The following is a 25274-nucleotide window of genomic DNA, read 5'->3' on the forward strand; positions in this document are numbered from 1 at the left end:
GATTCGTAAGAGGCAACCGGTTTCCGGTACTTCTTCATCATCTAATCCCCCGGTCATTAACATTTGGGAGGATATTACCCTCTCGAGTGTGTCCGCATCCGAAACAGAAAGTCCATTACCTTCACCTCAACCATCCTCATCCAGAAATACCACCCCACCCTCTTCACCTACTCATCACAACCCAAACACTTCACCCACAGAAACTTCAACCACTACTCATATAATGGGAGACAACCATGGAGGGAATCCGCCTCTCAAATCCACCACCCAAACAAACCCTTCGCCAATGGGCGAGGCAAGAGGTTACTCAACAACCTCTTTGCATCACCTATCCGACAGCCACAAACCTTGAATTAAAATCCGGTCTCATTCACTTACTCCCAACCTTTAGAGGCTTAGAAAATGAAGATCCCCACAAGTTCCTCACAGAGTTCCATGTTGTGTGTGTTGGCATGAAACCGCACAATGTCACTGAAGACCAAATCAAGCTTAGGGCATTCCCCTTTGCAGTGCAAGACTCAGCAAAAGATTGGCTTTATGACCTTCCACCGGGGACGGTCAACACATGGGTAGATCTTGCACGCCTCTTCTTAGACAAATACTTTCCAGAAATGAAAGCCTCAGCCCTAAGAAGAGAGATAATTGGGATCAAACAACACAAAAGAGAAGCCTTTCATACATATTGGGAGAGGTTCAAAAAGCTTTGTGCCCGTTGCCCAAAGCATGGTATTAGTGAGTATCAAATCCTTCAATACTTCATTGAAGGCATGACTCCTTGGGAAAGAAGACTTCTTAATGCTTCAAGTGGAGGATCTTTGACTGACAAGACCCCAACGAAGATTCGGGATCTCATAAAAAACATGGCGGAGGATTCAAAGCATACTAGTCAAGATGAAGATTGGTACACAGATACACCTCGAGGTGTAAAAGAGGTGCACACTCCTCAAATTGAAGCTCAACTATCCGAATTGACTAAGGTGGTAATGATGCTTGCTAAGGACAAAGGTGTGCAATCCACACCCCGTCCCTGTGGAATTTGCACTCAAGTGGGACACCCGACTGATATGTGTCCTCAATTACAAGAAGAAGAATATGAAGAAGCAAATGTTATAGGAGGCTATTCCGGGCATAATCAAAGAACTTATGATCAGCCCCGAGGCAATCAAGGGTGGAACAACAACCAAAACATGGGTTATCAACAAAGACCCCCACCCCATTACCAAGTAAGGCCTCCATTCCCACAACAAAATTACCAACCGAGGCAACTACAACCTCCTCCTCAACAAGCTGGATCCTCAAGTATGTCCTTAGAAGACATAGTCAAAAGCCTTGCCACTAGCACCCAAAGTTTTCAGCAAGAGACCAAGGCAAGCATCAAGAATCTTGAGCAACAAATGGCACAACTTGCTCAATCGGTGAGCAAAATGGAGAATCAAGGAAAGCTACCTCCTCAAACTGAAAAGAACCCAAAGCACAATGCTTGTGCAATTAGCTTGAGGAGTGGAAAGAAATATGATGGCCCGAAGAAGAAGAAGAGGAGTTAGTGATAGAAGAACCACCAAAGAAGGATGAAAAGAAAGAAGAAATGGTGGAGAAAAAGAAGCCGGAAGAGAAAGAAGCAAAGATCACACCACCACCTTTTCCATCACGATTGAGCAGCAACAAAAAGAGAGAGAAGATAGTGAAATCATGGCAATGTTCCGGAAAGTTGAAGTCAACATTCCTCTCTTAGATGCGATCAAACAGGTACCTAGGTATGCTAAGTTTCTTAAGGAACTTTGCACATCTAAAAAGAAGCTGCGAGGTAATGAGACAGTGAAAGTAAGTGAAAATGTGTCTGCAGTTTTGCAAAAAAGGATGCCCCCAAAGTGCAAGGATCCAGGTGTTTTTACCGTTCCTTGAAAATTGGGAAACTTGTATGTCCCCCGTGCTATGCTAGATTTAGGAGCTTCAATTAATGTTTTACCATATTCTGTTTATAAATCTATTGGCATAGGCACTTTAACAAAAACAGGGGTAATCATCCAACTTGCAGATCGTTCTATAGTACACCCAAAAGGTGTATTAGAGGATGTTTTGGTGTAAGTTAATGAGCTTGTCTTTCCTGCAGATTTTTATGTGCTTGATATGGGAGATGATGACCATCCATCCTCGAGTTCCATACTTTTAGGTAGACCATTCTTGAAAACAGCAAGAACAAAAATTGATGTCTACAATGGTACATTGTCCATGGAATTCGATGGGGAGGTCATCAACTTCAGTATCTATGAAGCAATGAGGTACCCAAGTGATGTTCATTGCATAAATTTTGTTGATATAATCCAACCTTTGACTGAAAAGTGTTTTGAGTTGACTAACCATGATTTGTTGGAGTTAGTTTTGAGCAGGAATTTTGATAGCAAGTCGGTCAAAGAGATTGCAGAAAATTTCAAGTTAGATGAAGAGTTGCTGGAAATTGTGGAGAGCATGGAAGAAAAAAAGAAAATAAGGTATGATAATAGCAATGTGAAATTGCCCATTTCTGACACAAAACTTCTTCCTTCCGTTGTACAGGCACCTAAGCTAGAATTGAAGACTCTTCCAGATCATTTGAACTATGCGTACCTTGGGGAAGAGAAGACTTTGCATGTCATTATATCCAACAAGCTGTCCATTGTAGAAGAAGATGAGTTTGTGACTTTGCTGAAAAAGTATAAGAAAGCTATTGGGTGGACAATTGCTGACATAAAAGGGTTGAGCCCTTCCTTGTGCATGCATAAGATCCTCATGGAGGAGGACTTCAAACCAACTCGAGAGGCACAGAGAAGACTGAATCCACCCATGATGGAGGTGGTAAAGAAAGATATCATGAAGCTTTTGGATGCAGGTATGATTTACCCTATCTCAGATAGTAAATGGGTGAGCCCCGTTCAGGTAGTCCCGAAAAAAGAAGGGGTCACAGTTGTTAAGAATTCTGAGGGAGATTTGGTGCCAACCCGTGTGCAAAACGGGTGGAGGGTTTGTATTGACTATAGAAAGTTGAATGCCTCAACGAGAAAAGACCATTTTCCTTTGCCATTTATTGACCAAATGCTAGAGAGATTGGCGGGTAAATCTCATTACTGTTGCTTGGATGGTTTCTCAGGTTTTCATCAAATTCCGGTAGCCCCGGAAGGCCAAGAGAAAACCACCTTCACTTGTCCCTTTGGCACATTTGCTTATAGGCGTATGCCTTTTGGTCTATGCAATGCACCTACAACATTTCAGAGATGCATGATGAGCATTTTTTCTGAATATGTTGAAAACATCATTGAAGTTTTCATGGATGACTTCACAGTCTATGGAAACTCCTTTGATGAATGTTTGAGCAATCTAACAAAATTTTTGCAAAGGTGCATTGACACAGATCTTGTGCTTAACTATGAAAAATGCCATTTCATGGTAGACAAAGGATTGATTCTAGGTCATATTGTGTCCCGAAAAGGCTTGGAAGTTAACAAAGCCAAGATAGATGTTATCAAAAGTCTTCCTTACCCGACAAATGTTCGGGAAGTTCATTCGTTTCATGGCCATGCAGGTTTCTATCGGCGGTTCATTAAAGATTTTTCAAAGATTACAGTGCCGATGTGTCAACTACTCCAAAAAGATGCTGAATTTGAGTTCACTCAGCCATGCAAGGATGCCTTCGATCGTTTGAAGGATTTACTCACCTCTGCCCCAATCATCCAACCACCTAATTAGGATCTCCCGTTTGAGATCATGTGTGACGCGAGCAACACGGCTGTAGGGGCAGTATTGGGTCAAAAGGAGGGTTGAGCACACCATGTCGTCTACTATGCATCAAAGACCCTTGACAGTGCACAATGCAACTACACCACAACAGAAAAAGAGTTGCTCGCCATTGTTTTTGCACTAGAGAAGTTCCGACAATACCTCCTTGGAACTAAAGTGATCATATACTCAGACCATGCAGCCATAAAGCACTTACTTACCAAGAAAGATTCGAAGCCGAGATTAATAAGGTGGATGTTGCTTTTGCAAGAGTTCGATATTGAGATCAAAGATAAGAGCGGGAAAGAGAACCTAGTCGCCGACCATTTGAGCCGAATAGTTCAACCCGAAGATGCGATTCCCATCCATGACACATTCCCGGACGAGCATTTGTTTGTTATCCAAACACCACCTTGGTATGCGGATATATGCAACTTCATGGTCACGGGAAAGTTCCCACCCGAGCTCACGAGGTCACAGAGAGATAAGATCAAGAAAGAGGCGACAAGGTACATTTGGGATGAACCGTACCTTTGGAAACATTGTGCAGATCAGGTAATAAGAAGATGTGTTGAAGAACATGAGGTACAATCTATTCTCAACTTTTGTCATAGTTATGCTTGTGGAGGGCATTTTGGTCCTCAAAGAACTGCCAGGAAAATTTTAGACTGTGGATTTTATTGGCCCCGACTTTTTCATGACTCTTGCACTTTTTGTAAAAGTTGTGAGAGATGTCAAATGACCGGTTCTTTGAGTTCCCGAAACCAAATGCCCTTGACCCCCATCTTGGTTTGTGAAATATTTGATATATGGGGTATTGACTTTATGGGTCCTTTTCCTTCATCCTTTGGGAAGTTACACATCCTTTTGGCTGTTGACTACGTTTCCAAATGGGTAGAAGCAAAGGCAACAAGAACTGATGATGCAAAAGTTGTTGTAGATTTTGTCAAGGCTAACATTTTATGTTGGTTTGGAACTCCAAAAGTCTTGATCAGTGACAGGGGCACACACTTCTGCAACAAAACTCTTGGATTAGTTCTCAAGAAGTATGGAGTCCAACATCGGGTTTCCACAGCTTATCACCCGCAAACAAATGGACAAGCTGAAGTGTCAAACCGAGAAATCAAGTCCATACTTGAGAAAACAGTGAACACAAACCGCAAAGATTGGAGTTTGAGATTAGAAGATGCACTTTGGGCATACCGAACTGCATATAAAACTCCAATTGGGATGTCACCTTATAGACTTGTGTTTGGCAAAGCTTGCCACCTCCCTGTTGAACTGGAACACAAAGCTTTCTGGGCTGTCAAAAAGCTAAACATGAAGATGGATGAAGCAGGCGTTCAACGAAAGTTAGAGATCCAAGAGCTGGAGGAGATAAGAAATGAAGCATTCGAGAGTTCACGCATCTACAAAGACAAGACCAAAGCATTCCATGATAAGTACCTCTCTCGTAAGACCTATGAGATTGGTCAAAAGGTATTACTCTATGACTCTCGACTTAAATGGTTTTCTGGTAAGTTACGGTCCCGGTGGGTAGGACCGTTCATTGTTACTAATGTATTTGATCATGGTGCAGTTGAGATTAAGAGTAACAAAACTGGAAAAGTGTTCAAAGTTAATGGCCATAGGTTAAAGGTTTTCTATGAAGGTTTCCAAGAGAAAGATATGGAGGTTGATAGCTTGGAACGCCTGGACTACATTGAGTGAATCTAAAGGGCAAAGTCGAGCCAAAGACTTGAAACAAGGGCGGCTAACCGAGAGGCAACTCGGGAGTATTTCTTTCTATTTTCTTTATTTTGATTTATTTCATCCGTGTTGCAAATTTTTACGTCTTTTCGAGGGTCCCGCACAATTAATTTTCCTGTGTAATGCTCAACGAAAATTTGGTTTTGAAAAAAAAAAGAAAGTGATGCGGGGTTTACAGAAAGAAAACGCATGGTGTCACATAAAATCGCATGGGCTACCCCAAAATCACATGGTAAAATTTTTTACCCGTGCCATGCCATCGAGGTTTTAGAAAAAACAAAAAATTTTGCACGGGATTGAAAAGAGAAAACGCATGGCTGGGCAGACCATGCGTTCCATAGCAGAAAAAAAAAATAAAAAGGCACGGCCAAGGAGTTAACAATCGCATGGATAGACCAACTTAAAACTCACGGCCTACAGCCCGTGCGAGTTGATCGATATTACAAAAAACGCACAGCCCTGAAATCCTTTAGAAAAGCGCACAGCTAGGACTCACGGATGAATCCAAACAGCCAAGCACAACTTCGATCGAGCACTTTGGGTCTCACAATCGTGCGTTCGTTTCTATCCCCCCTCCTTACATCTAACCGAGAACTCTTCAAAATCGGAATCCATTTTTCAATTTTCTTCTTCAATTAATCCAAGATTAAGCCACCAAGGTATGTTACTATCAATTCCTAACTTCATGATCTTCATTATCAAGATCGATTTCTTCAATTAGTGGGTAAAAGATCGAATTTTCCTTCATAAACCCTATAAACCCTAGTTCTTGATTTGTATAATTTGAATTAATTCTTGTATTAGGTTTCAAAAATTCTTATATAGGGTTCAAGACCAAGCTTGGGGAGGTGCTTTTGGAAGGAAGATTAGAAGCTTTCATCTCCAACTAGACATTCCACCATTGAAGAGTTCAAGCCTTCTTGAGGTTGAAGATGAAGTGAATAATACAAGCCAACACCTCAAATCCAAGCGTTTAAACGGTAAATTCCTTCCATATCTCAAGTTTTATGCTTTGAATTTAAAATTGTTTGGTTGGAATAATTGTGAATCCGTTCTTGTGCTTCATATAATTGTTCATTCGTGCTTGTCTAGTTGTGTTATCATCTTTGGGCACCACTCGTTTGTCATAAATCCGGTTTGTCATCATGCCAAAACGAAAAAACCCACAACCAAAAGAACAATGGGAATCCAAATATGGTGTCACCACCCTCATTCACAACTCTCTTGAGCAACGTTAGCGATTCCTTCACCTCAAGGACCGCGAATATTCTCAACAACGGTTTGTAGATATTCTTACTCTCCAAGAACTAGGAGTTTATGATGGCGTCCATAGATTGTTTAGCAACATCGGTTGGGAGAGACTTCTAACTTTGGCACCAATGGAATCATATAAAAACACAACCATTGAATTCTTACAATCTTTGGAATTCAATGACAATGCCAAATGTCTCTCTTTTCGTCTCATGCATTTGCAATTTAAACTGAGTCTAGACGATCTTAGTGGGTTTGTTGGGATTTCTAAATTCAATACATATGGTCCTAAATTAGGCTACATGCGAGAGAAGAACAATCTTTTTAAAGCCCAAGCCAAAGCCTTTTGGAAGGAAATCACAGGACTTGATGCGTATGAGGCTCGATCCGCCAAAGCATCTCATATCATCCATCCAGTCTTAAGGGTGGCTCTCCGAATTATTGCTAACCTTGTCTTCCCCCAAGAAGACGTTAGTAGAGCCGGTAAAATGGAGTTAGAAATTCTTTGGTGCATGGTCACCGGCTTGAAGAGACCTCATTTTGGCGCCTTCCTTGCTTCCAAACTCCTTAAGGTCTCTACTAGCGATTCGGGCCCTATTCATTGTGGCGGGATTATCTCCTATCTTGCCATCCGCCTTACTTGTGCCGAGCTTTTTGATAGCAAGCGCCCGGACCTCGAGAAAATCACACAAGGCACTAATACCATCACCTCAAATGTCCTTGTAGCCTTATCTTTCTTCCGTAAAGAAGGTGATGGTAGTATCACATGGTTGGTGCAAGGTGAGCCACACTTCCGAGTTCCTGTTGGGGATTTCAACTCTCTCCAACTCCAGCAGGACATCACTCAGACTCGATGGTGTCTACCAAAGAACACTTCTGCAAATTCCATTCCACGTGCCCCCGCGCCCACCTCGAGAGCTCCTGAGCGGCCAGTCGTCGACCATGAAGACGACATCCCTATTCCTCCCGCTCACTCCATTGCTCCCACTGCGAGGGGGTCCACTTTTGCTTCCCCAGTAGAGACTGCACGTCATTTCTACACCAGGCGGGCGACTCCGTACCACGACATATACATGAGGCGTTTTGATCACCTTGATCAAGCTGTTGCTGACATTCGCACTGACGTTCAACAATTGACACAAACGGTACAACAAGCCATGCAGTTCATGCAACGTTGGGCCCCTCGCAGCTAGTAGATTGACCTACCCTCTCCGAGCATCGAGGACGATGCTAAATCTTAAGCTTGGGGAGGGGTCTTTGTACATTAGGTTTTAGTTTCAACATGCATGTATAAAAAAAAATTGCTTTTCTTATTTTTATTTTCTTTCTTTTTTTTATTTATTTTCTTTTCATGCATTCAATCAAAAGCATTAAAAATCTAAAAACAAAAAAAAAAAAAGCATTAAAAATCTTTAAAAAAAAATCAATCAAAAGAAACCTAATCTTCTTGAATAAGTTGAAGTGGTAAATTAGTCGTGGCTTGAGATTAGAACTTGTTCGTTTTTCATTAAAACTCTTGAAGCAACCTAATCTCACACGAACACGTCTCCCGAAGCTACTCGTGCAAAACAAAAATTGATAAGGTTATCAACACCGAATCATGAAGACAGATATAGTTTAGCCCTTGGAACACACGACCGGTCTTATGAGTTATTGCTCATTCATATCCAAACTCCAATTTCGAAGAGTCATAAAATGAATATAAAATTTCAGTGACTCGAATTCTCCAGCGCTCTAAAAAGTCTTTTCTACCTATTCCCTTCTAAATACCCTGCTTGGGGACATTGTTTCCGACTATACTTACGGGTCTTTGCGCGTTTACATCAGTCCTCCTAAAAAAAAAAGAAAAGAAAAGAAAAATAAATAAATAAATAAATAAATATATATATATATATATATATATATATAATAAAAAAATAAAAAATAATAAAAAAATAATAAAAAAAAATTAAATAAATAAATAAATAAAAATATTATTAAGTTAATCTTTGACCTTTGGGATTCGAACAAGTAAACTCCGAGGGGTGTTTTACACCTAATTGCCTAAAGCAAAATTGTTTGGGACTGATTGGGTTGAAAGTTCGCTACACGGGTTCCATAGAAAGTCATGAACTTAATAATAACAAATAAAGCTAATATGTGGCCTTTGAGGTTCGGGCAAGTAAACCCGAGGGATCTTTTTAAATCTAGCACACTAAGGTCATCTGATTTGGATGTGTTGGTTGGAAGCCCGTTACACGGATTTCAAAGGAAGCCATGAGCTTTATTTGTAGAAAAATATAATTAGATAGTTGGTATATATCTATGCTTATAGTTTAATTGAATAATGTGTTTGAAAAATGTTTGGTTGTAAACATTGGGACTGACTATAAACTACTTTGACTGGTGTAAGTGATTTGAAACATGTAACCAATCTGGGTAAATATTAGGGAATATTTAGAAAATATTTTTTAGAAAAAGATTGTTGTCAGTCAACAAATAGCTGAAGTCGGTCATTGTCATGTTTTGAAAAATGAAAATGAGCATATTTTGCATCACATGTTTTCACGAGAGTAAGACCATAATTTGTTCCATGTGCTAAACCAATACCTGCAAAAGTGAACAAGTGTTGTAACTTTTGATTTTGTTGAGTTGCGTTAGGGAATGGCTAAAAAAACCTTGTTTTACTTGTTATATATCTTTGTGGGGTTAATGTCAAGTTATCTCAAGGCCCGACAGGTACACCTTCGACTGTATGACATAATGAGGTTAATTGGATTGAATATGTTCGTTTGTTTTGTTCATTGCATTAATGTTTGAAAAAAAATAAAAATAAAAAGAGAAAAGAAAAAAAAAAAAAATATCTTTATGTACATATGTTATTTTCTTTAGTTCTTCTTTTAATGCATGCATGCATTCTTAATTCCATTTAGTCATTTTCGTTCCTTCCATTCTTTTCATCTTAGTTTCTTTTTAGTCGCCTATCGTCTTCTCTAGGTCGATTCTCAATTTTGTTCTTTCTTGAGGACAAGAAATGTCTAAGCTTGGGGAGGTTTGCTAGGTGCATTTTATGCACCTATTTTGCATGATTATTTCCGTCTTTTTATAGCATTCTACTTCATAATTCTTGCATTTAGTTGATTATTAGGGTAGTTGCATATTTCATTAAGAATGTCTGGTACTTCACTATATTTGATTTATTTTGCAGGCATTATGGAGCATGAAACGTGGAGCTTGGATGCATGGATGCATGGAGCTTAGATTCTTGGAGCATTGGAGCATGCAGAGAAGATGAGCCGGTCATTCCATGGAGGAAAGCATGAAGACATAACCCGAGTCGTTGTTGCATTATCTTCATAGCAAAGGATTACGTTTAAAACGCGGTCCTTGTCACTTTGACACGGGTCGTGTTTGTCCTTTATCATCTCATATTTGAGCAACATGACTCGTGGTGAAGCTAGATTGAAGATGGAGTCAACAGTGAAGACGTTTTGGAATTTTAGCAAAAAGCATGGGCCATGCCAAAAACACATGGGCAAAAGGCATGCCCATGCGAAAAAAAAACGCATGGCCTCATGGCATGTCACGTGAACTTTAATAAAAGAGCAGGAGACGTCATTTTAAAAGGGAGAACGGTTTTGGGAGTAGTTTCTGGCGATCTAGGGCAATTTTGGGAGAATTCTTGGAGCTTTTGAGAAGACTTAATCATTGCAAACATTTGGATTTCATTTTTGTAAGGATTAAACATTCCAATTCCATCTTTATTCTTGTTTGATTTGTTCTTAGCCATGTGTGGCTAAGAAACCCTAGTTTCTAGTTCTTGTTCAAAACATGTTGATTGCTTGACTTGAAGCATATGATTTGATGTTTGATTTGTGATTCTATTCTAGTGATTATGTTTTTGTTTAACTAGAATCCTTGAATTTGATTTGTGTTTGATTGGCCACTTTCATGAATTGAATTTTTGTGCAGTTAATTAACTTTTAGGGCACCTAATCGTTCTATTGAGTTAATAATTGGTAACAAGCAATAAGTTTTCTTATTGTAAAACATATATCACATGTTTTCACACTTCCGAGCGTATGAGAAGAAATGAACATTGTTGGGAAGCTTGTACAAAACTTAATGCGGTTTTTCAATACAATCTAAGAGCGTGTTTAGGTTGAATTAGTAAAGCTAGGTCTAATCAAAGAGCGTGTTTTGGTTAGATAATTTGGCAAGCGAGAGTTATTAGAGCATGTTAATATCTTTCAGTACCAACATAGAATAGCAATCTTGAATTACATCAAGTCATAATCAAGTTGAACAACAACATTGAGAACTAGAACTAGAACCATTCACAAATCTATTTCATTTTGTGCATGCTTTTAAAGTAGATTGTTATTTAGTTATTTACTTTTGCAAACAAACCCCCCCTTTGTGACCAAAGTACCTTGTGCAAAAAGGTATAGACTTTTGTCCCGTGTCTCTGTGGTTCGACCCTGCTTGCCTTGTACTACTTTTTAGTGCATTAAAGTAGTGTATTTGGAGTCTATTATACCCCTATTATTTGTTGGGTTTGACACTCCTAACAGTATGTTTTGCTCAAAAAGCAAAATTTTCGAAAATCACCCCTGAAATTTCGAATGTTTGTCAAACCTCATCAATTCACTGAAGTTTCGAATGTTTAACACTTTTCATCCAAATTCGAATTTTTTTTTGGAGCTTCGAATATTTTGAGGATTTTTCATATGAATTGTGAACAAAGAGCAGAACTTCGAAAATGGTCCCTGAGACTTCGAATTTTTTGGCAGTTTTCACTCAAATTCGAAAAGGACTATTTTTTGCTAAAAATTGAAGATTGTGCATTTCAGGCCCCTGCAGTTTGTGCACATTGACGCTTTTCTACCCAGATTTGAAAAAGGGGGAGAGTTTTGCATATTTTGTTGTTTTGGGCGCAATGGGTCACTACAGAATTTTGAAATTGACAATTTCTACCCATTTTTGAGAAATTTTGTCAAAGGCGATCCGTAAATGAAGCTACAAATTCAATATTTTTTGGATTTTCCGGGTTGAAGCACAAAGTTTATGCCACATGTTAAGGGGGATATTTGACATGAAAAGTTCCGAACAGAGCACGTTCTTTTTCCTTGGAGTTTTATAATCAAATTTCGATTATAAAAAGGGGGAGAAGTTTTATATGGAAATTCAAACTTGAATTTTTCATATTACACGGATTTGAAGACCGAAGTGATCTTGAAGTTTTGAAGCCACGAGATGATGCAATTGGAAGTTCGGAAGTGATGTGTTCGAAATGGGTTTGGTTTATTGAAGATTTTTGGGGTGTGTTTTTATGCGCAACTTTTGGGTGATTATTTGGAGTTTGGAATAATCTTGATCATTCGTTGTTGCTCGGTTTGTATGGTCTCACATCCTAGAGCCTAAATTGAAGAGTCATGGAAGAATTGAAGATTGAAGTTCGTTTCGACATGTGTCACCTTTGAGGCTCGAACCGCGTAGTGCTTGATTTTGGAAGATTTGAAGTGGGTCATTCATTCCTAACTTTAAGGGGGAGAATGTTAGGGTGTAAAGTTATTCATTCATGACTTTGTAAATGTTTGACTTGTGTAGACCTACTTGCATGTGGAGTATTTGCCTTTTGACACATGTGTTAGTGAGAGTGAGAGAGAGCGAGACATGTAAACACCTCTATATAAGGTGGGTTTGTCCACTTGTAGAGGTGTGCTTGAGAGATATAAAAGTGAGTGTGTAAGTGTGTGTTATTTATGTAGTCTAGATCTAGATCCTTTTTGTAACACCATATACATTCAATATATCTCTTAAACACCCAAATTGCCATGTTCATTGTGCAAACTTTAATTCCGCATGCCAAACCATGTTCTTTGTCACTACAGATCACTTTGGTGCAAGGAAGCAATGAGCTACTTTGGATCCATCATTCTTTTCTGATTTATGTGCTATTTAAGGTATAAAGTTCATACCATGGGATTTTGTCTTCTAGATCCAAGATTAGGGTCATTTTAGGTGGATTTGCTCCCTTTTATGGATGCTCTTGGAGTTTGAGGAACTATAGAGCTTGTTATGGTCCGCTTGTTGTCTTGAAGCTTCTAATAATTGAGAAAGGAGTCTTGGTTGGAGTTACTTTGTGTCCCTGTTCAAGATTTGACCTCATTAAGGACTTATTAGATTTAGAAGTGTAGATTTTGCCTTGTGGTGGAGTCCTAATCGATAAATTTGCAAACTTTATCTATTATGTCGTTGAAATGGACTAGATATGGAGTTATTGACTTAGATCTGTAGGGATTAAGCTCTTAATGAAGAATATGACTTTCTGCCAAGGACCACAACGTAGCCAGGGGTTTGCCACGATGTGGTGAGGTCCTCCATGTCAATTGTTTTTTCCTAACATGCACATGACATGGCTTTGGGTTAAACTTGAAGGACTTATGTTATTGATTAAGGATCTATCTTTGTCTGGTACTAGTCGGCAGGGGAGATCGGTACAAGGAGTGAGGGTGTTGCTGTGTTTCCTTGGGTCTTCGATTCTAGTGTGTTTTATCACTAATACCTATGTTATACTAGGGTTCATGGTAGAATAACTGAGTCTTAGTTGTAGATGATTCTTATGTGTATTTAACGAGTTAAAGATAACTACAAGTCTACTGATAGTCCTCAAGACTGATGATAGTCCCAGGGTTGTTGATAACCCATAGTTGTTTACATTGACATATTGGTAGTGGTTTAATGGTTAGAGTCTCATGAGGTTGGTGATCTTCTATTTGAGTGCCCTAGGGGTTGTATATAGTAATGTAGGATAACATGAGAACTCTAGATCTAGGATTTCTTGTCCGTTCCTTGTTTGGTTGTGGCTCTAGAGTGGGATCACATGTTCGACTATCTATCTCAACTCTGATTTCATATAACTATGCGTTCATTAGTGAACATCCAGTGGTAACATAGAGTACTATGTGAGACCTGGTATACTATAATGAGTTGTTAAACAAGTAGACTACTGTAGATAGTTGTATGTGTTTAGGTTCTTGTTTTCTGGTTATTGTAATATTTATCATTAAGATTGGGATGATTCCATGACTACTAATAGTGTGTAAGGTTGCTAATAACCTAGAGGGTTGTTGATACCCTATAGTGTTGCTCTAAGCCCACAGGAATGCTAAGAGTCCTCAGGGCTACTGATAATCCCAGGGTTGTTGATAACACATATTATAGTGTCTTGTATGTGATATTTTAGGGAAACTCAATAAGATTTTGCTTACATTTGTGGTTTAAATTTTTTTAGGTACCATTGGTGATCATGGGAAGGTGAAGGTATGATTTTACACACTCATCAATAGCATTAGAGATTCCACATTTATTATATTACTCTAATTTTTAAACATATGTATTTGGAACAAATGAGTCTTCTTAACTTGGGTTTTATGACAATAGTGTTTTACCTTAATTACAAATAAAAATTTTGTTTGTGAAAATGGGATGTTACATTAAGCAACGGTGGTGGGTGGTTGACCATTGGTGCCTTCAGACAGACATGTAATCACTCATAGGATTCTCCTTGATACCGCCATAAGCCCTCAATTTTCTATTACGATAACATAACTATATCCTCAAAAGGTGTTTAGGATACAATTCCTTGCTTCTTTTATGACACGGAACTCAAAATTTTGGATTCAAATTACTTGTGTGTCGCTACAAGAAAACGAGGGTACGTCGACAACCTCCCAATAAAAAATTGATTCATGCATCTTCCTCTTCCTCCTTGTACTATAAATAACATGTTACTCTTGAAAAAAAGGTGGTAGGTGGAATGGAATAAGAAAACTATTCTTAAGTGTTTACAAATGATTACATGAAGTTCTTGATTTCCTTATAATATCTAGAGGATGTGGTCTAAAGGTTCCCGAAGGGCGGTCCAATGTTGGTCGGCTAAGGTTGGTGGTCCAGTAGTTTAGGATTACTCAACTTAGTCATTTAGTAAATCTCACATTTTCAATTTTGGGATTCAAAATTTGGAATCTTCTTTGATTCACTCTAAGATACTTTTGAGTTATAATCTCATCTCCTATACTTATTAAATATACCTTGTTCTGTTTGCTTCTTTTACCTTAAATCCATCCACTGCCACAACCGTACCACCACTGTTTCCCTTCTATGTAAACACCCTAGATCATTGCTCATCATCTTCAGATTCTCTCTCTATAAGATGTAAGTATCTCATTATTTACTCTTACACACTTATTCTTAAATTAGACGTTTCATAATATTACTTAATGTAAGACCGCATGACAATAAGCAGTCCTTTTTTTTCATACTTCTTCCATCACATGTGATTAAGTTTATCTATGTATAAAGTTACATGGGAATGGAACTAAAATGATTAGAACATCAATAATAAATTCAACATATTCCCCACAATACGACAGTAAAAAATACCTTATTGATAATCTTATGGTTTATAACTTCACTCATGTGGTATGACATATGAAATATGCTCAAAACAATGTATAAGGTTGATATATTTTTTAAAATTCTTACTTAACCAACCATCATGAATTATTAACCATATTTTTTCACTCAATTACTGACATGAGCCTAAATGAATGCATTTCCTCTTTTAGTACGAGAATAAAACAATTTAAACACCTTTACATGCAGATGTGCCCTTTTCCAGCACAATTATGCCTCAAAAGTGCTTGGATCGCGCATACCTAATGTTAACCCAAAATTCCAACTTATTTCTCTTGCTTGGATAGAGCACTTGTCCATAACAAAGCTTATTTTTTGCAAGTTTTCGACAAATTATTACAACACCCTTCTTGGAATATCCAAAATATGAAAATATGATACCATTTATCAAATGAGACTATGTACTACACACTTGTAGAGTTTCCACATTCCTACGAATTGTATAGGTCGTAACTTCATCATTATCCATGTTAATGAATGAATATACATTTGATGAAGACCTATATGGTACAAATATAATCCTTGAAGGTTTCTATTTGGGTTCATTTTGAAGGATATTCCAAACTTGTTTTTGCTTAAAGTCGACACTTTTATCTTGCATGATATTGCTCAATAGTTATAATTTTTAGATATCCTTAGATTATCCACCGAGGTGTTGAGTTTTCAACTCTAAATATATTTGATTAAGGTTTATTACAATTTTTATATGTTAGATTGAGGTTTATCCAAGCCATTATTTTTGAGAAAAAGTAATGATAATGACATCCAAAATTTACTAAAACATTTAGAAAAACACGAGTTTCCTAGAATGCTAGGATGTATTCATTGCATGCACTCATCTTGGAAAAATTGTCATGTTTCATAGGAAGGTTAGTATACTCGAGGTTATCAAGGATGTCCAATAATTACGTTGGAAACAGTTGTAATATAATACATTTAGATATGACATGGATATTTCAAGGTAGGTAAGTCTAACAATGAAATCAAATTACTTAATTAATCACTGTTGCTCAATGATGTATTACAAGGGTAAGCTATGGAATGCATATTTACGGTGAATGGGGTAACGTACATGAAGACAGTATCTTGTAGATGGTATATATTCCGAATAGGTTACAATGGTTGAAAGTTTCCTACATTCGGCTGACCTAAAAAGGATCAAGTTTAAGGAATGACAAGAGGCTACAAGAAAGGATGTTGAGAGAGCCTTTGATGTTCTGCCATGAAGTTGGAGACTTATACTTAATGGATTAAGTTGAAAAATATGAACTTTTTGGTCCCTTTGAGACTTAAAGACTATATCTTGTTCATTGGGACCATTCTAATGGATAATGTTGGAAACTTTATCCATTTAGCTATTATGAACTATAAAAATGTGATCTTGGCCCTTCTATCCCTTCCATGCAAGAGTTGTGATGTCTTATTGGGTTAAGAACTTAGGGTTTTCTTGGAAGTAGGTCCATGCTAGTTTTGGGGCCCAATCGAGTTATTAGGCCATAATGGGCTTTTGTTGCTTTTGATTTGGGCTTTGGATTGCCATTTTGGGTTTTGGGCTTTTTATGCATTTTGGGTTGGGCCTTGGTTATGGAACAAGTATGAAAAGGATAAAATGGCCTTTTACCCTTTAGGAGGTTGGTTTATAGTGTGGGCCTCAAAATTTTGGATTATCGGGTTAATTATTGATTAAGATTGTATTTCTTTTGTTATTTGGCGCGAGGTTATCCGATTCTGCGGCCCGAGCAGTTATTTGGTTATCAACAGACTAAGGTGAGTTTCCTCACTGTTTTTAGTTGGTCGAAGGCACCAATGTCCGCCCATGGTTTGTTATGTGTAGATAGCTTGTTGTCTGCATGACTCTTGCATGTGTTATGTGTTTTATGTTTACCGAGTGGGGCTTAATGCCGGTGGGGCCCAATTCTAGGCAGGGCCTAATGAGTATATTATATGCTAGTTATCTGTATGTATTTTTATGATTACCAGGTACTACCCAATGTCGGGCAGGGCCCAAAGGCTAGTCTATATGCTATTTATCTCTGTGATTATGGCATGTGTTTTATGTTTATATGTTTGTATGTTTATATCGGGCGGGGCCTAATGACCGACAGATCTGTATACCGAGTGGGGCTCGATGACGGGAGGGGCCCAATATATGTTGATATGTATGGTATGTGGAATTTTGGGGAACTCACTATGCTTAATGCTTACGATTTCCAGTTTATGTTTAGGTACTTCTGTTTTCAAAAGGAAGGGCATGGCTTGATCGCAATGCATCCATCCATGTTTCCGCATTATGATGATTTTAGGATTGTACTCTGATAACTGTTTTCTTACAAAGTACTTTTGAATATTTAGCAAAGGAGTATTAAATGGTAACTTAAAGATAATTAATGTTTTGGTTGAATTAAGGTTGAAAATTTTACCTCATAATTTAAGGATGTTACACAAGTGTTCTCAGAGGGTTTCCCAAACCATACTTCATGAGGAGTCTTACAATCAATTATAGTTGATGGAGATCTATTTGCTAGATAGCAAGCAGTGTTGACTACTTTTGCCCAAAATTACTCTGATAAATCAACAGATAATTGCATGAACTGAGCATGCTCCACCAGTGTTTGGTTCATCTGTTATGTCACTCTTCTTTGTTGTGGTGTTAGCCGTATAGTATGATGCCTCATTTCACCTTCTATTTTGCAAAAGTTGTCAAACGAAGCCTTGCAGAACTACAAACTATTTTCTGTTCTGAGTGACCTGACATGGTTCCCGATCTGTTTCTCTACCATTGTCTTCTACACCATGACTCGCCCAAACACTTCATCTTCATCCTTTGTCTTCAGAAAATACACCTAGATCTTCCTTTAGTAATCATCGATAAAAGTCACAAAGTATTGACATCCACCATGAGACTTCACAGGAGAGGGACCCTATAGATCTGAGTAAACACACTCTAGGATCTCCTTGCTTGAGTGTTGAACCGAACTGAACTTCATCCTGCTTTATATCTCTTGAACACAATCTTCACATGGTTTAGTATTCCTAGTGACATCTCCACCAAACAACCCATTCTTGCTAACATGGCCCAACTTATGATACCACAATTTCCTTTCATCGTCATATTGATCCAAGTATTGGGATACAGTCACCGTTCCCCAATTGTACATCCATCCAGAATATAAATCACATGAGGATTCATCATTCCCTTCATAACTACAAGAGCACCCTTGGAGACTATTAGCCAATCACCCTCTCCAGAATACTTCAATCCATCATTTGCCAAAGTGCCAACAAAAATCAAATTCTTTCGAATTTCAGGGACGAACCAACAATCCAATTTCCTGACAATACCATTATGCATCTTGATCTGCACCGTGCCACTACCCTTGATACTACTCACCTAATCATCACCAATCATGACTGTGCCACTCCACTCTTTGAAGGAGTCAAACCAGTTGCGATTGCATGTCATATGATAGGATGCTCTAGAGTCCAAGGCCTAAGCATCAGTAGAACTAGATGTACAAACTGTCAAAACTTCACCATCAGAATTTCCTTGAACCACAGTAGTGTTATTATTGCTTGGTGCAACACCATTATTCCCTTTTTTTAGTATTGGAAAATCCCTTCTAATGTGCCCCTTTTCCTTGCAGTTATAACATTTAATGATGGCTTTAGATTCGAAACATGACATCCCTCTATTACCTCCACCTCTATCCATTTTTCTTCCTCTTCTTGTGAACAAACCAGAACTAGAAACTTCTTCTCCAGCTGAAAATTTTCTTTTCAGTTCCTTGGACATGAAAAAATCCTTCACATCATTCACAGTGATCGTTGTCCTACCATACAACATGGTATCAACTAATTCTCATAAGAATTTAGCAGTGAACATAAAAGGATAAGTGCTTGATCTTCATCTTCAATCTTTACATTCACACCTTGTAGGTCCAAGATTATCCTATTGAAGTTGTCCGGATGATCCTTCACTTGGGTAATTTCAGACATTCAAAGAGTATATAAACATTGCTTCTGATAGAACCTATTCGTCAAAGAATTGTTCTAACACTTGTCACACAATTTCTCCCAAATACCAAATGCACTCATTTAATCCACAACCTCTCTCAATACTTCATCTGTCAAACTCAAGAAAATAGCACTATGCAATCTTTCAAGAATAGTGTGACAACCCGAAATTTCTTCCGTTCAAACCGTTAAAAAATAATAAATCAATTTGGAATTTATTTTTGCTCTTGTAAGCATTATCTCAGGTCTAATTAAATATTCTAAAACTCAATACAATCGAGATTTTGGGTCCAAAAACGAGTTTTTCCAAGTCAAAGCATAGCATCCGAGTCAAACACCCCTTTGAGAGGAGTGTACGACCACAAACTTAGGTTTACGGTCATACACCCCACCCCACCCCCTTGACCGAAAACTCTACCCTATATATAGGGTATATGGCCTTCATTTCACACTTTAAACACTCCAAAGACATTCTCTCTCTACAATTTTCGAGTTTACTCAAGAAATCCTCACGGATGTAAGTGATTCTTTCCTTTGGGTGTTAATCCTTCCTATATCCATGATTGTCTCTTGATTCATCCATGGATTTCACTTTTTATCTAGATCTTCAAGAATCCTCAAGAACGCCTTAGTGTTTTGGACCGAAAACACCTTTCTTTGCCTTAAAATCATAAGTATCACCCTTTTATACTTATATCTAGTTAGGATTCTTGAGTTTTTCTTTGAAATCTTCACTTTTCCACGAACAAAAGGTGTTTATGGTCTAGTGTATCTCCTTAGACCGTACACCCTTCAATGACCATAAACTCATGGGCCGTAAACCCATAGATCGTAAACCCATGGACCGTAAACCTTATGATCGTAAGGTCATTAGACCGTGAACCCAAGAACCGTAAATTCCAAGGACCATGAACACTTGGACTGTAAAATCCAAGGACCGTGAACACTTGGACCGTGAACTCTCTTTGGTCATGCCCCTTTGACCGTAAACTCTATAGGGTGACCATATACCCTAGTTATGCAATCATATGTGATTGTATCCCATGAATCTTAAAGTTTCCTAGCCAAAAGGGGTGTTACCCATCTTATTTAGTCGTCTATACACTAAATTCATACACATACATGTCTGTATGTGTCTATTAGGATCATTGTGTGCTCAAGGTTACACCGGACACTCTGCAATCCTCTTCCAACCACACGTCAGAACCACTCACTATAGGTGAGTTCATACCCTACGCTTTTATAAGTTTCTACATTTTTTTCAGGGGGAATACAAGCCAAACATAAATGTCTTCACAACTTAAAAATTTATGCAATTACAACGGTTTTGCCAAACATCTAGATACTTTTATCCATTTTGTAACTAACAGAGCATAAGGGACGTTTTCTAAACATAATTGCATAGTTTTCAAAATAGTACATTAACACAACTTACCAGTCAAACTATAATAGGTATAGTTTAGGGAAATTCATTACCGGTTTTACAAATTCAAACTACGTACCAAGTCGAAAACATAAACTATGATAGATTTAGTTTATCCATACGAATAACAAGAGTATCTTACTAAATAATTATTTGTGTATAATTATTTATACTCTGCACTATTTACTAACGATTTCGAACTCGAGAACAACTGAACTACATATAAACTAGTCAATACATGATTGTGAGACCTATCTTCGTTATGCCTTTCGGGGTATCAATAAATCCTCACCGTTAGTATAACCAGAGTCTCCTGGAGGGAGATCATGAAATTTGTGAATAGATCTATTTGGGACTGACAATCCCACATCTGAATTGTTAGCTACAGTTAGGTGGGCACGCTTGGGGTGACAAATTTTGTAATCATGCGACGCTTGAAGAAACGTCAAGGAGGTCAACAGTCATATTAGCATGGTTATACAACTCACAATAAGTATAAACTAACCTTTGTTTACAGGGTTTCTTTCTTCAATAGTTTTATTTTAATTAATAAAACTACTTGTCTACTTACTGGAGGGTATTCCAGGGACACAATCTTTAGTTTTATTTTAAGTAATAAAACTACCTTACTTACTGGCGGTAGCTAGGGTTTTCAAACGAAACGTACCTTACTTACTGGCGATAGCCAGGGTTTTCATACGAAACGTATCTCACTTACTGGCGGTAGCAAGGGTTTTTGAACTGAACGTACCTTATCTACAAGTAGTAGCCAGGGTTTTCATACGGAACATATTTTTCATACAGTGACAAACAAACATGTTAGAAAATATTGGATTTTCTTGGAAAGCATGTATACATATTTTAGAACTTGATAACAACAATGGTTTTCATTACAAAAACATGCTTATGAACTCACCACCTTTATGCTGATATGTTTTCAAAACTGCTTGTATTCTCAGGGCAACAATAGACAGGCACTCTTGCCAACTTTTGGAGAAGACGGAGCATTTTGGAGTTACGTCTTTAACGTTCGTTATATACTCTAATGTACAAACTTTGTTTTTAAAAAGATGTAAATAATCATATTGTAATGTAATGGATGTGTTTACTTTGCTTACTATTATACAACTACTGTGATACTACGTATGATGTCACTCGCCCCCGGACGTTTCCGTCGTTATTTCTGACGGTTCGGGGGTGTGACAAATAACATCCTTCCTTTCAGCCACCATGTCTTTAGGTAGCTGAGCTTCTCTTTCCAGTGTTGTTACACATCCTTGTTGACCCAGAAGGTCCTTCATCTTCACATTCCACAAAGTGAAATCATTCAAACCATTGAACTTCTACAAATTGAATGTGTGAGATACCATCTTCAATCAACAGAACACCAACTGCAACTTTGATACCACTTGTTAGGGAATCAAACGATACTTTTCAAGACTCAGAAAAAGTCTGATGCCACTTGCCAAGTTCTGATGACCCTTGATAGGAAGTAATATGAATAATAAGCAAAACTAAAGGCATACAAAGACACAATATTTATATGGTTTGGTCAAGGTGACCTACGTCCACGAGAATGAGGGGAGTATTCTTTATTTCAAAGTTCTCAAACAGAGGTTACAAGTACAATTTCCAAGAGATTCGTCCTACTCACAAAGGATACAAAGAGACAAGACACAATACACTTCAAATGACTTTACATGCATCCCTATTTATACTTGAGGAATCAGACCTAAAACCCCCAATGGGCCAAGCTCATTGGCCCATAGGCTCATAAATAGGGATAACCAATCATATATGCCATGCAACATCTTCTGGAACATTCTTCTATACCATACTACCCATAAGCATCAGCAAGACACATGATAGAGCACCTTGTGCCATAGCGGAGCATCATGATGTATAAGTGGCACATCACGAACACTAATGGCCCAACATCCATCATGGTGGCACAACATGGTGTAATAATTGAGTAATACCAACTTCTGAGCATCCTTGAACGATCTTGAGCATCATAGAGGACTTCAAAACATACTTGGCTCATTAGGGATCAAGATGGTCCATCTTGCTCCATATGGCACAACAGGTGTATATATTGTACAACATGCTTCAATTGTGGTGCAAGAACTTCTTGGTTGGAGCAACATCACCATCTTGGCACGACAAGTACATGCTTGGTGAAACAATAACCTACTTGGCGCAAAAAGGCTTCTTCATGGTGCAATAGGGACTCTCCAAGATGCAATAGGGATATAATTGTCACAAGAAGGAATGCCTTTGGCACAACAACATTCTTCTTGGCCCAACACTTCATCATATGGAACAATAAGTTCCTTTGTTGCTCCATATCACTCCCAAGTGCTCCAAGCCTCTTCCAGGTGCTCCAAACCCCCTTTTATATGATCCATTCCTTTCGCACTTGATCTGTTCCTTTTTCAATCGATCCATTCCCTTCTCAAATGATCCGTTCCTTTGTCACATGCTCCATTAACCCAAAGTGCTCCATTGAGTTCCAAGTGCTCCATTGAACTCAAATGCTCCATATGAATGCTCCAAATTCTTGAGTCACATTTAACAATTATCCTCCCCTCAAACCTGAGTTCCGCCCTTGACCTCCCCTTCAATGACTGCTCATCAGATCCAATCATTTTTCATACCACTGATACTCTCGGGACATGCTCACCTGACATGAGGCCATCAGGAAGACGTTTGATTCAAGGCTTCAAGATCAACTTCATTGGACAAAGAATTACTGGAGATTGTGCCACCTGCACCGACTACATCATTCGAGCTATGACCGTAGCTCTGATACAATTTGTTATGATTGTTACAAGCCCAACCATGACAACATTGAAGAAAAATGATGTTCCATTTTCTAAAACTAATTTGTGATAGAAAGGATTACCCATTTCCTTATTTGCTAGCATATATTTTCTCTTTTTTACCAATATGGGATTAGGTTTGCATCCCAATAGAAGGGTTAGTGGGGGTCATGTGTAGTGACTTAAGAACCTTGAGATAATTCATGGGATGAGTATGGACAGATGTGAAAGGTAGTATGGACTCGTACCAAAGGAAGCACATGATCCGTATAGGGATCAGGAGCATTTGAAGAGTTACCGATGAGCTAGTTGTCAGTGATAGTGTGGTATAGCACTAGGGTTAGTTATAGCCCACTTTTTTCTCTATCGATCTTTAGGTTATGATTGCTTTGGATAAGGATGAATTTGGTGCTTTTCGGGCCTAAGTGGCGATGACAGATTATTCCTGAATGATACATACATGTACGAGATGGTTAATCTGAAGGTGTCGAAGACCTTGTTCGAAGTATTGTCAGTTTGAGTTATAAGGTTTGAAGTATATAGTGAGGTTTCGAAGTACAATTAGGCCTGATTAGTTTAGAAGTCATAGTGTTGTATTTCCAATGTATGTATTACATAAGGCATTGTTAGAACTAGAAGCTCTTATGTCTAGTCCTTATGTTTTTTGTATGCGTATGTATGTCCCTATAAATAGAGAAAGTATAGGAGTCGAGAGGAATTTTTTAGAGCATAAGCACTTTACTCTTTTTGCACTCTTGTATTTTGTTAGATGCAATCTAAGAGCCAAACAGATTCTATTTACATCTTTATTCTTAATTCATTGTGTTCTTTGATTTCGTTCTTAATACTCGATTCATACGAACTACATTTGGTATCATAGCAGGATTCGTTCAGTTGTTTTCTGGTTTTTTCATCGTTTTCAAAAGTTTTGAATAACTATTTCCGTTTCAAAAGATTTCTACACTTTTGATTAAGAAAACCTGATCTAATCAACTGATTTGTTTCGATTCTGCGTTTAGTTTGAAAAACCGAGTGTTCTCCAATCTTTTTCTGAAAGAATCATCCATTACATTTCATTTTCTGAATTTTTTCATCATTCTAGTCTGTACAAAAATGGAGAATTTCAATAGGCACACAATATCCAGGTTCTCTCATCTTCTTGGATCTTCTAGTAAAATTCCAATGTTAATTCCAGAGTAGTACGAGCAATGGGAAGATCGCATGGAAGACTAGCTCACCAGTATTGATGAGGATCTATAGAGATGTATCACTAAGGGAAATTACCATCCAGACATGTTTGCTCAAGTCTAAAATTTTGGTTCGACTTCTGGTATGGCATCTCAAAAAGATAAGTGTAAAGCAAACGACAAAAAGTGTTTGCATGAACTTTGCGGTGCTCTTCTATTGGTGGATTACAATTTTGTTCGGGGATGCAAATCAGCAAAAGAGATCTGAGATACTTTGAAAGAAAAGTATCAAGGAAGTTAAAAGACAAAGAAGAGCTTAGTGAAGCAGTGTCTTCTTAAACTTGGTGAATTCAAGTAAAAGGACAGTGAAACCATCGAACTCTATACGAACACTTAAATGAATTGATATTCAAGTGTCACCGTTATGGAGTTACAAGATCAACTCTCGAATACAATCTCATATTCTTGATGGGACATCGAAAGGAATGGATAAATATCAGCTTAACGATGAAGACACAACAAAGCTTCGATGGCTACTCATTAGGAGATCTTTACAATGTACTCAAAGCTCATGAGAGCGAAATCAATAAGAAAGCTGAAGAGGGGAAGATGAATCTG

The 25274-nt window shown here is 38.1% G+C and overlaps 1 protein-coding gene across 1 annotated transcript; it reads left to right on the top strand.

The window, feature by feature from the left end:
• Positions 1-236: 236 nt before the first annotated feature.
• On the top strand, positions 237-1544 carry LOC145050347 (uncharacterized). Its single transcript, XM_078998613.1, has one exon. It carries the CDS (start codon positions 237-239, stop codon positions 1542-1544), a length of 1308 nt encoding a protein of 435 aa, XP_078854739.1.
• Positions 1545-25274: the final 23730 nt, after the last annotated feature.

The sequence above is a fragment of the Lactuca serriola genome, chromosome 5, assembly GCF_051521515.1.
Source record: "Lactuca serriola cultivar US96UC23 chromosome 5, Lser_US96UC23_V15, whole genome shotgun sequence".
Taxonomy (NCBI): Eukaryota; Viridiplantae; Streptophyta; class Magnoliopsida; order Asterales; family Asteraceae; genus Lactuca; species Lactuca serriola.

Coding starts and splice junctions, on each gene's coding strand:
- LOC145050347 (XM_078998613.1), top strand. CDS start 237: ATGGAGGGAATCCGCCTCTCAAATCCACCACCCAAACAAACCCTTCGC.